Source organism: Podarcis filfolensis (genome assembly GCF_964270895.1).
Source record: "Podarcis filfolensis genome assembly, chromosome: 1".
Lineage (NCBI taxonomy): Eukaryota > Metazoa > Chordata > Lepidosauria > Squamata > Lacertidae > Podarcis > Podarcis filfolensis.
The window spans coordinates 20,977,422-20,995,200 of record NC_139604.1 but is presented as its reverse complement, the minus strand read 5'-3'; the positions used below and the strand labels follow the sequence as shown (position 1 = coordinate 20,995,200).

The following is a 17,779-nucleotide window of genomic DNA, read 5'->3' as shown; positions in this document are numbered from 1 at the left end:
ATGCAAAGCGGCAAGCCCCTGGGGAAACCATAACTGGGTTTGTGACCTCTCTCCGCCAAGCTGCCCGGTTCTGCAACTTCTCAGAGCTGGAGAACATGCTTCGTGACCGCCTCGTCGGTGGCCTGAAGGATGAGAAGCTGCAACGACGCCTCTACGCTAAGAAGGACCTAACGTTCCAGGTCGCTCTGGAGGAGGCCCTGGCAACGGAAGCTGCCGAGAGGTCGATGCAAGAGGCACGGCCGAGCCAGCCGTCCCAACCGAGGGTCCACCACGAAGACCTCACCGACGACTCAGGATCCAACAGGGAGGAGGTGCACCGAGTACAGCAGCGCACTCAAGCAGCCCACATACCACAGCTGCCTCGACGAGAAGCAGGGAACTGCGCAAGCTGTGGAGACAGTCACGAGAGGAGGACCTGCCGTTTCCGCAACGCAGAGTGCAGGCAGTGCAGAAAATTGGGACACATCGCCCGGGTGTGTCGAGCTCGGCCCACCCGACGCCAGGCATCAGATGACCAATCCAAGAGCCCCAGGTCCCGGGGCCCAACACACCAAGGCAACTCGACGGAGCTCACGGACTTCCAGGTATACCAGTTGCCCCACCCCAACGTAGAGAAAATTTATGTAGAGGTACAGATAGAGGGGGCCCCATGCCGCATGGAGCTTGACACGGGTTCAACTCTATCCATAATCTCGGCAAGGACCTTAAGGAAACTGTGTCCTACTGGGGGTCCCAAACTCAGGCCGGCCCCATTCACCCTCCGGGACTTCCAGAAACGTAAGGTCCCCACAATGGGGGTGGGGACCTTCAGGGTGCAATACCGAGGGCGGACGCGGCAACTGGACTTGCTTGTGGTCAAGGGCCCCTACATTAGCTTACTGGGATTGGCATGGTTTGGACCACTGGGGCTAGCCGTCACCGGGGTGAACCACACGAGCTTACAAGTGGACGTGGACGCCATATGCAAGGAATTTCCGGGGGTTTTTGATGGGAAATTGGGACAGTATACGGGCCCCCCCATTGCTCTACAGCTTGACCCCGCAGTACGACCAGTCAGGCTCAAGGCCCGCCGGGTCCCGTTCGCCCTGAAACCCCGTATAGACGAGGAATTGGACCGACTCGTGGAGCAAGGCGTGCTGGAGCCGGTGCCTAATGCCCCCTGGGAAACCCCAATCGTCACACCCGTCAAGCCGAATGGTTCGGTCCGCATCTGCGCAGACTACAAATGTACCATAAACAAGGCCCTCACGGCCCATGCATACCCAGTGCCAGTGGTCAGCCATGTCCTTGCCACCCTGGCTGGGTCGAAAATTTTTGGCAAGCTGGACTTGGCCCAAGCATATCAACAACTGCCAGTAGATGAGGCCACAGCAGAGGCACAGACGATTGTGACGCACAGAGGAGCGTTCAGGGTAAAGCGGCTGCAATTCGGTGTCAGCGTGGCACCAGGCATATTCCAGAATCTAATGGACTCTCTCCTTAAAGGGATTCCTGGCGTCACCCCCTTCTTCGATGATGTGTTGATTGCCGGGCCCACACCAGAGGAGTTTGAGGACCGCCTCCGCACCGTTCTGCACCGTTTCCAGACGGCGGGTCTCAAGGTGAAGCGGGAAAAATGTCTACTAGGAGTGCCTCAGGTGGACTTTCTGGGATTTATGGTGGACGCAGAAGGGGTCCACCCGACTGGGGACAAGGTACGGGCCATTTGTGATGCCCCAGCGCCCAAGAACAAGACTGAACTTCAGGCCTTCTTGGGACTATTGAACTTTTACCATTCCTTCCTTCCCCACAAGGCGGCGGTAGCGGAGCCCCTACACAGACTCCTGGACAAGCGGGCCCCTTGGGTGTGGGGCCAGCGCCAGGAGGCCGCATTCCAGGCAGTCAAGGACTTGCTTGTCTCAAACTCGGTCTTGGCACACTTCGACGAGAGGCTGCCGGTGGTGCTAGCATGCGACGCCTCACCCTATGGCATTGGCGCTGTCCTGGGACACCAACTCCCGGATGGAAGAGAGGTACCGGTGGCATACTTTTCCCAGACACTCAACGCAACCGAGCGGAACTACTCGCAAATCGACAAGGAGGGTCTGGCAATCGTGAAGGGAGTAAAAAAATTCCATGATTTCTTGTACGGGCGGCCCTTCACCGTGGTGACTGACCACAAGCCCTTGCTTGGCTTGTTTGCCTCCGAAAAGCAGACCCCCCAAGTGCTGTCTCCTCGTGTCCTCAGGTGGTCAATTTTCCTTGCCAGCTACCAGTATGCACTGATTCACCGCCCTGGGAAGGCGATGGGCCATGCGGACGCCCTCAGCAGGCTACCACTACCGGAAACAGGCCCCGACCCAGCACCTGCACAAGAGGTTATGAGCCTGGAGCTGTTTCCCGACCGCCCCATTCAGGCACAAGAAGTTGCACACCATTCCAAGAAAGATAGGGTCATCTCCCGCGTCCTGGACTGGGTGTGGAGGGGATGGCCCAGCAGCAGCCCCGGGCCAGAATTCACCGGCTACACAACCCGCAAACATGAACTGTCAGCCCACAAGGGGTGCCTGTTATGGGGAAGCAGGGTCGTTGTTCCCCAGCCCCTCCGCAAAAGGGTCCTCACAGCCCTACATGAGACACACCCAGGGGTAGTAAGAATGAAGGCCCTTGCCAGGAGTTATGTGTGGTGGCCGGGGATCGACGGAGAGATAGAGGCCTGGGTCAAACACTGCCAGGCCTGCCAAGAATCCCGCCCAGATCCCCCAAGGGCCCCAGTCCAGTCCTGGGAGTCCGCCCGAGCACCATGGTCACGCTTGCATGTGGACTTCGCTGGCCCCTTTCAGGGGAAAACATTCTTCATAGTGGTGGACTCCTACACCAAATGGCTGGAAGTCGCACTGGTACCGTCCACTTCTACGTCCGCAGCCATCCGGGTACTACGCAGGCTGTTTGCAACCCACGGGCTCCCTGACACTCTCGTCTCAGACAACGGGACTGCATTTACGTCAGGAGAATTCCAAACCTTCACAGCGCAGAACGCCATCCGCCACATCCGTTCGGCGCCATTCCACCCTGCCACCAATGGCCAAGCAGAACGCATGGTGCGGACCACCAAGGACACCCTTCGCCGCATGACGCAAGGGGATTGGGAGTACCGCCTTGCCACATTCCTCCTAGCACAACACAGCACCCCCAGCTCAACGACTGGCCGGAGCCCCGCTGAACTACTAATGGGTCGGCGCCTTGCAATCAGATTGGACCGCCTTCACCCCGATAGAGCTCAGGATGAGGTAGTGGTGGGGGAAGGCAGGAACCCCCGGACCTTCGAGGCCCAGGACCCAGTGTACGCAAAGAATTTTGGGGCAGGCCCAGCATGGGTACCCGCCACAGTCACCAGGGTCACTGGTCCCGTGTCGTACGAGGTGCTAACGGATGGGGGGCAATGCTGGCGCCGCCACTGCGACCAGATACGGCGACGATTCCTGGGAGAAAACCAGGAGGAGGAAAGGTCAGAGGAGTCCCAAGGGAACAGAGGGGCAGTGAGGCCCATAGAGCAGGAGGGGCCAGCAGGAGAGGCAGAATCAGTAAATACAGAGAGGACCCGCGAAGCCAAAAGGACACCGGAACCAGAACCACGACTGAGCGAGCCGGTTGCACCAGACCAGACAGGCCCATCACAGCCAGCATCCTTGGAACATGAGCCAGAACCTGAACCCCGGACCAGGGAACACCCCAGGCCGCAACGCACACGTAGGCCACCGGCGTACCTCGAGGACTATGAATGCGACCTCCCGGGCAGGACTGGAACTTAGAGGGGAGGGGTGTTATGTACTGAGTTGAATAGGATCCAAACTGCAGCAGTCTGATTGGTCCTAGAACAATAGGATTCAGAATGCAGCAGTCAGATTGGTCCTAGAACAATGCAGCAATATGATTGGTTGGCAGGAACCACCCAATCATGCTCCAGATAGAAGTGAATCCACAACCTGATTGGCTTACAGTAGAATTCCGGAATTAGCCAATCATGTGCAGCCCATTGTGTAAATAATGTATATAAAGCAGATACCTTGAGGGGACTTTCATTCATTCCTCCTCACCACTATGAGCTGAATAAAGAGCATGAAATCACTTTGCGACTCTGAGTATATTTCAGTTGTCCTCTGGGAAGAGTGGCAAGAGGAATGTAACCCAAATGACGATCATTGTTTAAATTAGGGATGGGAGGAAATACTGTTTCAATGCAAAATTTCCTGAATCGGTAAGTGAATTGAAACACAGCTAACCTTCAAAAGGTTCACCTCTCTGAATTTTATCCTGTAGTTCTCCCACCAGAAAGTGAATATTATCTATAAAACTGCAGTATATTAGCAAAAAATATTTGTGGGAGTGTGTATTATTAGACAAAATTGCACACAAAATACATACATTGGGAGAAATGCGCATTAAAATCTATATGAATTTTCATGTGGACTTCTTAAATGTAGAAATGGGGCAAATAGTAAACTTTGAAAAATGAGAAGCAGAGAGAAAACAAAACTGACAGACTCATTCACTCCTAGTCTTAACCTTGGGCGGATGTACATTGGTCATTTATAACATTAGAAATGTGTTATTAAAATGTGACACCAGAGGGCGCTGTAGAGCAGCGAGCCCTCGACAGTGGAAAATTGCATTGAGAGTTATATGACCTTACATTTAATAACATTTTTACAGATCAATGTAGATCCTGCCCTTGTTTATATTTGATATATATTATAGAACCTAGTTAAATCATTTTGAGAGGCAACTAATAAATATAAATTGCAAATTAATAAATACCGTACATGGCTGTATTCAAATATTGTTGCAGGTGCTGCTTCAGAACATCCTGATGAGTAAATATGTGGAATATTTCCTGGTGGAGGTCAGTAGCTGGCAAAAGATCTTAATGGTAGCAGACATGGTAATTTCACTGTGGCTGGAAGTGCAGCAAACCTGGGCTCATCTCCAGAGTATTTTCACCAATTCTGAGGATATACGGAAGCAGCTTTCAGAAGATGCTAAAAGATTTGAGGGGATTGATAAGGATTTCAAGGTATGAACAAGCATCTCAATCTTTCCTTCTCCATAAACTATGTGAGAGAGAAAAGAATGAAGACTTATCTCAAATTCAAACCTTAAAGTCCTCGCTGTTGGTTTGTTCTGCAATTTGTAATTCATCTCTTCTGGCATGCACATATACTTTAGTCCAATTAAGCTCTAATTAACAGGGGAACCTCTGCTTCTTAATGGTGGTGTAGGAGGGTATTTGCCAGGCGAAGTGCTTTTGCACTCAGCGCCTCCCTGGCCCCTGCATTCCATGTCAGAGTGAGAACCAGGTAACGAGACAGACTGTGAGTGAAGCCCGTTCCCCTCACCCACCCCTGGGAGGAATTTGCAATAATGATTTACCCTATATCATCCTTGTTTTTCCATCGCCTACACTCTCCCGCTGCCATGGGGGCTGCCTCCATTAAGGCGGACCGGAACCGGAAACCCACGATTTTAATCTCCCTTAAGCTCTATAGCTGCTGAATTTTTAGAGGCTATTAAATCGTCACTCATCTGGTCACATTTGGTCATCAAGAGTCACTTTCAAGCAGTTGTGCAGAAATACTTTTGTATAATGGACAGAACTAGCTTTTGTTTCAAGTTTTTAATGTGACATGTTTCTTGCATAAATACAAATTCGAAGGGGTAGTCATGTTGATCTGGTGACAGCTTAAAGACCGTCTTCAAAGCTCTGTTACTATTATAATAATAAACTACTGTATAGTGAATGCTGAATATGCATCTCTTTACCCTGGCCTCTCACACTTGAGATGTGTGTGTTTTGTAGCCACTCTAGTCCCATGATGGTAATTTGTTTTAATTACTTTAAAATTCTGAATTAATTTTTTTTTTTTTGTATCCCACCTTGGAACCAGTTACTACTACTACTATTACTAAATCAAATCAAATCAAATACCTTTATTGGCATCACTTACTACTACTATTATTCAACCTCTTTGCCCAGATCCTTTCTCACAATTAACCACATAAAGCAGGTAATTCTAACAGAAATATTTTTTCAGACTAAATATGACTTAGCCAGATTATCTTAAATTCACATTTATGGCTGAGCAGAGATTTTTACCCTCTTCCCTATGCAAATGCAACACTCTGCTTGAAATGCCCTGTTGACTCTCAAAAAGAAGCTCCATCCCACTTTGAAATATTATTTTCATTTCCTTCTGCTTTTCCTCCCTCTTGGTTGTTCAGGAACTTATGGCTGTGGTGGTGAAGGCAAAAAAAGTCATAGAAGTAACAAACCAGATGGGATTACTTGGAAAACTGGAAGTTCTTCAACAAAGGTTTGACTTAAATGGATTTAAGGCTTACTTATGGAAGTATACATCTGAACAGGGTTCTAAAAGCCCTTTTTGTGGAAAGGAGGGGAGAATTTTTGTTGCTATAATTGAAAATCAAAAGCCTTGCTCAGTGATCTGCCAGCAATCTATCTTCTGCAAGATAGATTATTAGTACTTGACTCCAGTGACTACCTCACTGGCAATTCTAATTTATGTTAGAAATCATTGTCTTTCTTTCTTTTACATTTGTGGACTTTCTTTTTCAGGCTCACACTTTGTGAGAAATCCTTAGCCGACTACTTAGATGCCAAGAGACTCACCTTTCCAAGATTCTATTTTGTCTCTGCAGTGGATTTGTTAGAAATCATCTCTAAAGGAACACATCCCAAGCAGGTATTTTTCTTCTTCTCCCACTGACATTGTTTGCTTTGCTAATTCTTGATGGCAGCAAACTGAAGCCATAACATTATTAACTTTGTAAACCTGGTCAACAGATTACCAGGCACTTGGTGAAGCTCTTTGACAATGTGGCCGACCTTAAATTTGAAGAGGACACAAACACTGAAATACAAATGGCCATAGGGATGTACAGCAGAGAAGGAGAGTTTGTGGTCTTCTCGGAGCCCTGTTTCTGCAAGGGGCAGGTAAATCCAGAGGCAGAGAGCAAGCCAGGAGAAGGGTATCATATCTGGATCTGGAGCTGAGAACAATTAGCTTAGCAAAGTCCACAGCAAGTCAGTGCAAATCAAGTATTTTATTTTGTTTTGTTTTATTTATGTATTTTATTTTAAAAATAAAATAAAATAAAAGGAAGGTCAGAAGCAGTTGGGAAGCGTAGCCAATATGTTTTTAATACATGGTTGGAAGAAAAATTAGTAAGGAAAGATAATAAGAATATATAGATGATTTGAGAAGGTTGTAGAATGCAAAGATTATTGTAAATTGTATAATGTGGAGGAAATCGAGTGGGGGCGGAGGGAAGTGGGAGGAAGGAGAAAAGAATAATATGATAGATTGAGGACATAGAAATGTAAATGTATGGGGGGATGGGGAGGAAATGGTGTTGGCGTTGGTACATCGGTATTGTAAAGTAATATGTGAAAATCAATTTATATATATATATATATATATATATATATATATATATATATATGTTTTTAATACAGTGGTACCTCGGGTTACATATGCTTCAGGTTACAGATGCTTCAGGTTACAGACTCCGCTAATGCAGAAATAGTACCTTGGGTTAAGAACTTTGCTTCAGGATGAGAACAGAAATCACATGGCAGCAGTGGAAGGCCCCATTAGCTAAAGTGGTGCTTCAGGTTAAGAACAGTTTGAGGTTAAGAACGGACCTCTGGAACGAATTAGGTGCTTAACCCGAGGTACCGCTGTACTGTGTTTATCAGCCTGCCAGCAGCCTCTTCCTGCATCTGTTTAAGGGCTTTTGGAATAATAGGTCCAAGGAAAGCAGAGGAACTTGCAATCTCACGCAACCTTCGACACTGCAAAAAACAGGACCTTGTGTGAAAGGTCATTGATAGGCACCACCTAAAAGCACAGAGTCCTAGAACCTCAGAATTGGAGAGGAGCTCCCCCTATTGTCGAGCGCAGGGGGAGTGAATGGGGGGGCATGCAGGAGTTACTGAGTCTAAGGACATATCTGAATGAATGATTTCCCTTCTATTCCTTTGTCTGTGTACATTGTATGAAAGAGGCACGAAAGCACGTTAGAAAGAAGTGGGTTTTTCTACTGCTTGACTCTGTAATATCGGTGTGCCTGTCTACATGCTTCAGGCAGAATGCTGGTTAAGCTCTTTAGAGGAGGCCATGCACAGGACAGTCAAGCAGAAGATAATGGAAGCTGTGGCAGCCTACGAGGATAAGTCCCGAGACCAGTGGCTGTTTGACTTCCCGGCCCAAGTGGCTTTAACCAGCAGTCAAATCTGGTGGGCAGCTGATGTCAGAATGGCTTTTGACCGGCTCGAGGAAGGCTTTGAAACGGCCTTGAAAGATTACAATCGCAAACAGGCAAGTGCAATAGCCCTCGAAAGGGGAGCATGTGTAACGTGCCACAAAACACACAGCTTGCAACACAAATGTCCCAGCATCAGCCCCAGAAATAGCCTTTGCTGCTGACAGTTTATTGTTGTTTAGTCGTTTAGTCGTGTCCGACTCTTCGTGACCCCATGGACCAGAGCACGCCAGGCACTCCTGTCTTCCACTGCCTCCCGCAGTTTGGTCAGACTCATGTTTGTAGCTTCGATCACACTGTCCAACCATCTCGTCCTCTGTCGTCCCCTTCTCCTTGTGCCCTCCATCTTTCCCAGCATCAGGGTCTTTTCCAGGGAGTCTTCTCTTCTCATGAGGTGGCCAAAGTATTGGAGCCTCAGCTTCACGATCTGTCCTTCCAGTGAGCACTCAGGGCTGATTTCCTTCAGAATGGCTAGGTTTGATCTTCTTGCAGTCCATAGGACTCTCAAGAATCTCCTCCAGCACCAATTATTATTATTAAAATATTTATGGCACACACCCACACAAAAATGAATATGGCAGTGCACGCATAAAAACAATACTACAAGGGCATCAGTACAAACATAAAAAAACTGGTTGGTAAAAATTTCGTGTCCCAAAGGATTGTCTGAACTCAGTACAGTTCGTAAAAAACTCTAAAAGGAAGCATGTCAGTATTCTGTTGGCAGCGAGCTCCACAGGGGATGGCCTGCCACACTAGTCATGAGGGACCGCTGAATTTGCGAAATATTCAGCAGTATTCAAGTTCCTTTCAACAAATACATGAATAAAAGTGGGCTCCATCAAAAGATCTCAGTGGCTGGAGGTGGAGCAGATCCCAGGCGTCCTTTCCAAGCAGGAGTTCACATCCACTTATTGCTTCTCCTTTTTGCTATCTGATGAGCCACATAAACACAGAAGGGAGGAAGAAGGCATAAAACACAGCCTCCCTGCTCAGTGGGGCTGCATAGAGCAAGGGTCGGCAAACCTTTTCAGCAGGGGGCCGGTCCACTGTCCCTCAGATCATATGGGGTGCTGGCTATATTTTGGGGGGGGAATGAATGAATTCCTATGCACACTATGCACACCAGGAGGGGCCCACAAATAACCCACAGATGCATTTTAAAAGGACACGCTCCATGCAAGAGCACTAGGCAGGCCAGACGGTATTGTAGATGATAAAAATTTTAAAAAATTCTTACCTGCACTGATGATAGTCATTGTTTGGATGGGGGGGGTCCTCTCCTGGGTTTGGTGCTTCCTTGCGACCTGCTGGGCCTCCTGCTGCCGGCACTTCTTCCATGCTTTGGGGGTGGGATGGAGGCCCTCCCGCCAGCAGCGGAGGCTGAATCACCGCCGCACTGGCGGCGGGGCAAGCTCTGGACTGCAGTAAGGTCTCCAGAGGCCTTCCCGCCAGCAGCGGAGGCCAGATAATAATAATAATACAGTGGTGCCTCGCAAGACGAAATTAATTCGTTCTGCGAGTCTTTTCGTCTTGCGTGGTTTTTCGTCTTGCGAAGCACGGTCAGTTGCAACTGCACCTCTTCAAGCGGTTTTAAGAAAAAAGGAAACAAACTCGCAAGACGTTTTCGTCTTGCGAAGCAAGCCCATAGGGAAAATCGTCTTGCGAAGCAACTCAAAAAACGAAAAACTCTTTCGTCTTGCGAGCTTTTCGTCTTCCGAGGCATTCGTCTTGCGAGGTACCACTGTAATTTATTATTTGTACGCTGCCCATCTGGCTGGGTTTCCCCAGCCACTCTGGGCGGCTTCCACAAAGACCAAAAATACACTAAGATGTCACACATTAAAAACTTCCCTAAACAGGGCTGCCTTAAGATGTCTTCTGAATGTCAGGTAGTTGTTTATCTCTTTGACATATGATGGGAGGGCGTTCCACAGGGTGGGCGCCACTACAGAGAAGGGCCTCTGCCTGGTTCCCTGTAGCTTTGCTTCTCACAATGAGGGAACCGCTAGAAGGCCCTTGGTGCTGGACCTCAGCGTCCGGGCAGAACGATGGGGGTGGAGACGCTCCTTCAGGTATACTGCCGCCGCGCAGCCAGTGGGGAGAGCTCCTGCCTGTTCTCCCCACCCTCTCTCTTTTCTCTCCCCCCGTAAATGTCTCGCCTCCTCCCCCGCCCTGGATGGTGCCTCTTTTCCCACCAGCGGCATCTCCGCCTCCTCCATTTCCTCCTCCTGCACCTCCTGAAGGAGGACTTCGCGTGAGAAGGAGCAGCGGCTTCCCTCTTTCTTGTCTTTTTTCCCAGGGAGCTCATACAGCCGCCGGGCCAGGTTAGCGACCCTTGCGGGCCTCATTTGGCCCGCGGACCATAGTTTGCCAACCCCTGGCATAGAGCATACACAGCCCTTCTTAGAACAAGGGTTCCAGAGTCACCCGGGGAGGGAGAGGGAGCCTTTTGCCTGGTCACCAAGGATATGCAGCAATGGCAGATACACCCTGATAGCAGCCACTGTCCAGTGCTCTGCAATGGGCATGGGACTAGGAAGCAGGAGAGGGGAGTTTAAGCCTTACCAGAGGGATAAGAGAGATGATTCCACTCACCTTTCCCCTGCCTGCAAAGGAGAGGGACTTCCTGGACTCGAAGCCACAGTGCAGACAATACAGAACAGTTCCCTAACCACCACCACCACAGCCGCTCGTAGTAGCAGACAGTCATCAGACACATTCGTTCACCTTTAAATGCAAACTGAATCTAATTTCTCCCTTTTCCCTAGACAGGAGTGGCATTCCACTGACATGATAGGCTTCTGCCCAATTCTACAGCACCTCAGCCTTCAGATCTTAAGCATATGATTGTACTCCTAATGCAGCAGAATAAATGAACACAATCCTCTCCCCCCCCCTCTTAATCTTGATAAAGGAGTTTAAATAACAAAGCACAGTTTGGCTATTACGGATTGTTTTTCTAAAATGCTGTGTGATATGTGCTACATTTCAACCTCTTAATAATTCCATCACACTGAACACGAAAGCAAATGCAGTACAAATGAGTCTGCCCACCAGTATTTAATTCATATTGGAATAAAAGTAATGGCTACTAGCTGAAAAGTGTATCTTTGTTATTAAGGAAGCAAATTACAATTACGAGAAAACAATACCACTATTAGTTTGCAAAAGTTATTTGCGTTGATTAAAAGCACCAATAAATATGCCTTGCTACCAGAACTGCTCCATTTAGCACTTGACATATAATAGGTTTTTTCCCCTTCGCAGTGTAATATCTCCATTGAAATATAATTATTTTGCAGATTGCTCAACTGAACGCCCTTATAAACATGCTGTTAGGGGAACTCACCCCTGGAGATCGTCAGAAGATCATGACAATATGCACAATTGATGTACATGCTAGAGATGTTGTAGCCAAGCTTATAGCACAGAAGGTAATTTGTTGCAGAGCAATTACCCTAATGCATTTTTAAAAGCATAAGATAAAGAATAATTTCATTTGTTGAAAAGATTTCGGGTTGCTTATGTATAATGATGACAGAATATTTTGATCCAGTCAATTTCTGTCCTTTTTCTTTTGATTCAGGACTGAAGATAATTGCATTTACCAGTTGAAAAAATGCTATTTAAATATATATAGATATGTGTGTGTTTGTCCAAATGTTTAAAGTGTCTTATTAAAAATGTATGCTATAAAGTGACAGCAGGTTCTCCGTGATCTGTCCCAGACCTGTTAAATGTTACCATGAAAATGTGCATTTATTCCAGCTGGCTTTGCGATTTAAATTGTATAAAATACTATGATTGGATATTAATTTGGCAGAGTACTTTCTCTTCTCTTCTTTTAGTGCATTGTTGGCTGCCCACCCCCCACCCGGCAAGACGTCAATGATAACTTAAAAGCTCCTTCTAGGCCTCACTCAAAATGTGTGTGTACTAACAGCTTAGTGGTAAAGCTCATGTCTTGCACACAGAAGGCAATTACAGCTTTGGGTTTTCTTTTTTAGGGAGGTGGGTGAGCAAGATGCTCTCAGTAGGCTGCACTGAGGAATGGCTCTCTTACTAGGCAGAGTGATGCAGCTTCTTCAGGTAGCAGATGCTGAGAGAAGTAGAGGGGCATGTACCTTGCAGCTTCTTATAGGGACTGGGTGGCATATTAGTCTAAACCTTCAGTCCTCATCATGGGACTGAAACTGCCTTGGTCGCACTGGTCGATGATCTCCGGCGGGCTAGGGACAAAGATGAGAGCTGTTTCCTAGTTCTGCTGGATCTCTCAATGGCTTTTGACACCATTGACCATAACTTCCTTCTGGACCATCTAGAGGGGCTGGGAGCTGGGGCCACTGTTATACAGTGGTTCTGCTCCTTCCTCCTGGGCTGTGTTCAGTAAGTGGTGGTGGGGGATGAGTGTTCAGACCCCTGGGCTCTCACTTGTGGGGTGCCTCAGGGTTCTGTCCTCTCCCCCATGCTTTTCAACATCTACATGCAGCCGCTGGGACAGATCATCAGGGGGTTTGGGCTGGGTGTTCATCAGTATGCGGATGATACCCAGCTCTACCTCTCAAATCGGAACCAGTGAAGGCAGTGAAGGTCCTGTGTGAGTGTTTGGAGGCGGTTGGAGGATGGATGGTGGCTAACAGATCGAGGTTGAATCCTGACAAGACAGAAGTACTGTTTTGGGGGGACAGGAGGTGGGCGGGTGTGGAGGACTCCCTGGTCCTGAATGGGGTAACTGTGCCCCTGAAGGACCAGGTGCGCAGCCTGTCATTTTGGAGTCATTTTGGACTCACAGCTGTCCACGGAGGCACAGGTCAATTCTGTGTCCAGGGCAGCTGTTTATCAGCTCCATCTGGTACGCAGACTGAGACCCTACCTGCCCGCAGACTGTCTCACCAGAGTGGGCCCTAGATGTTGTTGGACTACAACTCCCATCATCCCTGACCTGGTCATGCTGGCTAGGAATGATGGGAGTTGTAGTCCAACAACATCTGGGGACCCACAAGTTGAGAAACACTGCTCTAGTGGTTTAGGCTACTGCAGTGTGAGGTGCTAAGCATTTGAGCTCTTGTTGAGGGCAATATATATTCTGTGTAGCTTGTCTTTAAGGAAGGAATATAAGAAATGGAGAAAAGTAGCTGAGCTTTGTCAATGGCTTGCCCTTTGCAGAACCAACTGATGGTTTCAAGAGGTAAATTGAATAGCTGTGCCCAATAAACGTATGCAAAGAGTGTTTTGTTTTCTTCTGCTTGGTGACTGGGTCCTACTTAAGCTTCAAGTGTGAGGCCAAGGAGCTTAGAGGCCCCTTTATCTCTGCATTAAACTATAGGCCACCGGGCTCCACGCAGGGAACTCTGTGGGGGCAGTAGGATCCCTTTGCCCCTTGCTCTTATACAGCAGCCCTGCACCTGATAAGCTGCTTTTGAAATTCAGGGGAGTTTCAAAAGCGGATTATGTTCAGCCAGCGCAAGAAGCAACTGTGGCCAGAAAGGCTGCAGTCCAGACCGCCCTTTTCTCTCCTTACGCTTTGGGCTGTTTCTGGAAACATCTGTTAACCTGTTGCTCTCTTCCTCTTTACATTTCAGGTTTCCAACGGACAGGCGTTTACTTGGCTATCGCAGTTGCGCCACAGGTGGGACGAAGAGCAGAGCAAGTGCTTTGTCAACATTTGTGACGCTCAGTTTCAGTACTTTTACGAATACCTTGGAAACAGCCCCAGGCTTGTAATTACGCCACTGACGGACAGGTGAGGACCATATTGAAACTGGTTGAAGGGAGGCGGTTGTAAGAGAGGTAGGTGGTAGGTGGGATGAAGAGCAGGACAAGTGCTTTGTCAACATTTGTGACGCTCAGTTTCAGTACTTTTACGAATACCTTGGAAACAGCCCCAGGCTTGTAATTACGCCACTGACCGACAGGTGAGGACCATATTGAAACTGGTTGAAGGGAGGCGGTTGTAAGAGAGGTAGGTGGTAGGTGGGATGAAGAGCAGGACAAGTGCTTTGTCAACATTTGTGACGCTCAGTTTCAGTACTTTTACAAATACCTTGGAGCCAGTGTGGTGTAGTGGTTAAGAGCAGTAGTCTCGTAATCTGGGGAACTGAGTTCGTGTCTCCGCTCCTCCACATGCAGCTGCTGGGTGACCTTGGGCTAGTCACACTTCTTTGAAGTCTCTCACTCAGCCCCACTCACCTCACAGAGTGTTTGTTGTGGGGGAGGAAGGGAAAAGGAGAATATTAGCCGCTTTGAGACTCCTTCAGGTAGTGATAAAGCGGGATATCAAAGCCAAATCCAAACAGCCCCAGGCTTGTAATTATACATCACTGACCGACAGGTGAGGACCGCATTGAAACTGGTTGAAGGGAGGTGGCTGTAAGAGAGGTAGGTGGTAGGCCTTCATGTTCCATCCTCTTAGAGGTTCTTCTCGATCTCATGATTTGCCAGTGAACATGCAAGAATAAAATATCGAAAGGTCCAGGACTGTGACGAACAATGTGAATATTCAGAGAGGAGGGCAACGTTTGCAATTCCCTTCTTAAAACAGACCAGGGATGGAGAGCCTGTGGAACTTCAGATGGTGTTGGACTCCAATTCCCACCAGACTCCTTTCCAGCCGGCATGGCCAAAAGTGAGTTGGGAGTCCAAAGATATCTAGAGAGCTTCCCCGTCTCTGAACTCAGGAGGTTTCCTTGTATTTTCTTAATGTTGATCATTGGGTCTGAAGAAGCAGTGCTGAATTGGTCCACAATAGCTGTGTATTTCATTTAAAAAAGGAAAAAGAACGTCCCTTTATTATTTTAGCATGGAATGAATGCTTTTTCTCCAGGACAATGGTCCTTTAGACTTGTTATCTAGCACTCTGTTTAAAAAGAAAGAAAGCGCCTGTGCAGAACTCTTTTAACAGTTGCTGAATAAAAATCACTTTCCACTGAACATAATCATCTTGTTGTGGTGCAATGCATAATAACAGTTGCAGGGAGAAAATCTGCAGCAATTTTGAATATTCTTTCCGCCGAAATTGTTTATCCACATTGCCAGAGCCTTTAAGGAAGTACTGATGTTTTCTGCATTGTTGGGAGCAGCTGTCTCTGTCTCCTCCTGTGGCTGTCTGCCTGCTAACTAGGCAGATGGCAGACAGTAGCTGAGGTGTGTCTGCTATATACAGGACTAACTTTCCTGGCTAGCAGAAAGCACAGCTGCCACGCTATTATGATGGTGATGATGATCCTTCTGTATTTTGAGACATGGGAAGCCTTGTGTGGAGCCATGTACTTTGAAGGGGTGATTAGGGTTTCTTTTTCAATGCACCGAGTAAGCACTTAAATAATCAAGCTGCCAAGTGGCATGAAAATATGGAAAATTCCTATTAATTTACCATTTTGTGTAAGGATCAGGCAAGGAAATAAGCTTCTAAGAAGTGAATGAGATTTGTTTTCCACAGGCATCGGCATCTTTTGTACTCGGGATACACATACGCACAGAAACACAAAGCAGGGCACAGCCTAGGTGCTCTAAACAGGCACGGTTGGCCCGCCTAGCGTCAAAAATCGTATTTCTTTTCTGGCGTCTTTTCTGCAGAAGATGAAGGGAGGCTGGGAATAGTGAGATCAGGGCATAAAGATTAGCTCCAGGAAAGATTTTTTTAAAAAATAAAAAAGTCAAGACAGGAGAAAGTTTTGACAACATTTCCAAAAGACAGGATATTTTCAAAGCTGCGTTTTCTGATGCATGACACCAGTAAGAAAAAGCTGATTCTCACAACCTTCATAAGGATCATTTTACATGGGGGATAGCTTACACTTTGTCTTTACCAGGCTTGTAAATGCCTCATTGTGATGCATGCCTCAAACATAGTATGTGGCACTTGTTTTTCTGCCTGGCATCGAGAATTTCCACCTACATTTTGCTGATCTGGAAATGTTCCAGGAAGAATGGCATATTGAGCCATTGTGGTGGTGTGTGGTGGTGTGGGAGACGATACGAATAAAGATAATGGTTTTGGATGCTAAGTTGCCATGAGTGGAGCTCTGCTCATGAGATGCTCCAGAAGGAAGGAAGGGGTGGGAGGCAGGCAGGTAATTTCTGCCAGTTTCTCCAGCAGCCCTCTCTTGTCTCCTGAAAATCTGCTCCACTGGAAGAATGTGGGAGGTGGTGAGAAAAACAGAGAAAAATTGAGCCAGCAGTGAATGGAATGTGTGTTTCCTTTGTGGAAGGGCAACATAGGGTCTAAGCCACAGAATGGACCAATCTTTGATAGGGTTGCATATGGGAACAAGATTTTGTGGGTACTTTGGGTACCTGTTTTGATAATAGTTGGATGGTGCTGAGGCTTAGTGAAGATGATGTCCACACCTGTTTTCTGGGTGTTGATTTATTAGGAGACTCAGATCCTGTCATAATTATCTAAACCAGACATGACCATAGATGACTAGATTTCAGGCCTGCGTACATGAAAATCAAAATCTTGTGTGTGGTTTCTAAAGACAAGCAAACTGCTGGAACTGAGAATAAGATCAAGAGGACTGTGAGGCATTTTTTAATTTATTTTTTGCTGTCCAGACCTTCCTAATTATTTTTTCTGCCTTCATTTAAAAGAAGGTAGGATTTCTGAAAAATATAATAAAGGGCAGGTTGTGCTGATGAAGTGAATATCAAGCTACCACAAAGATAATCACTGATTAAATGTTTTCCCTTCATTTGCTCTGTCTCCAAGCAAACCCATTTTCCATGTCAGGAAAGGATCCCCATTAGTGCTCAAGTTTGAATGTATTGTTCCATAATCATTTTCAGATTACTCTTCCCTTCAGACTTGGCTCAGTGAATATACAGGACTGAGCTCTTAATAAATAAGCATCTCAATGGCCATTATAGGCTTTGAAATACCAAAGCAAGAACATGTGGCATGATTCACAGAGTCTTAAATGGATCTCTACAGGTGTTGTTTGTTGTTGTTTAGTTGTGTCCGACTCTTCGTGACCCCATGGACCAGAGCACGCCAGGCACTCCTGTCTTCCACTGCCTCCCGCAGTTTGGTCAAACTCATGCTGGTAGCTTTGAGAACACTGTCCAACCATCTCGTCCTCTGTCGTCCCCTTCTCCTTGTGCCCTCCATCTTTCCCAACATCAGGGTCTTTTCCAGGGAGTCTTCTCTTCTCATGAGGTGGCCAAAGTATTGGAGCCTCAGCTTCAGGGTCTGTCCTTCCAGTGACCACTCAGGGCTGATTTCCTTAAGAATGGATGCGTTTGATCTTCTTGCAGTCCATGGGACTCTCAAGAATCTCCTCCAACACCGTAATTCAAAAGCATCAATTCTTCAGCAATCAACCTTCTTTATGGTCCAGCTCTCACTTCCATACATCACTACAGGGAAAACCATAGCTTTAACAATACTCTCTACAGGTAGATGCTTTAAAAAAAACAACAACTACAGAAATTTCAAATTGAACTGTGGCCTTGG

The 17,779-nt window shown here is 47.2% G+C and overlaps 1 protein-coding gene across 1 annotated transcript in view; it reads left to right on the top strand.

Moving 5' to 3' along the window:
* The window catches only part of LOC310743372 (dynein axonemal heavy chain 11-like), a 219,287-nt gene that overhangs the window by 34,049 nt on the left and 167,459 nt on the right, over positions 1-17,779 (top strand). The window contains exons 17-23 of the mRNA XM_083573553.1: positions 4,829-5,053; positions 6,259-6,350; positions 6,614-6,740; positions 6,842-6,991; positions 8,145-8,378; positions 11,628-11,759; positions 13,908-14,068. Of these exons, the coding sequence (XP_083429679.1) occupies positions 4,829-5,053; positions 6,259-6,350; positions 6,614-6,740; positions 6,842-6,991; positions 8,145-8,378; positions 11,628-11,759; positions 13,908-14,068 (1,121 nt within the window). The remainder of the gene's footprint in view (positions 1-4,828; positions 5,054-6,258; positions 6,351-6,613; positions 6,741-6,841; positions 6,992-8,144; positions 8,379-11,627; positions 11,760-13,907; positions 14,069-17,779) is intronic.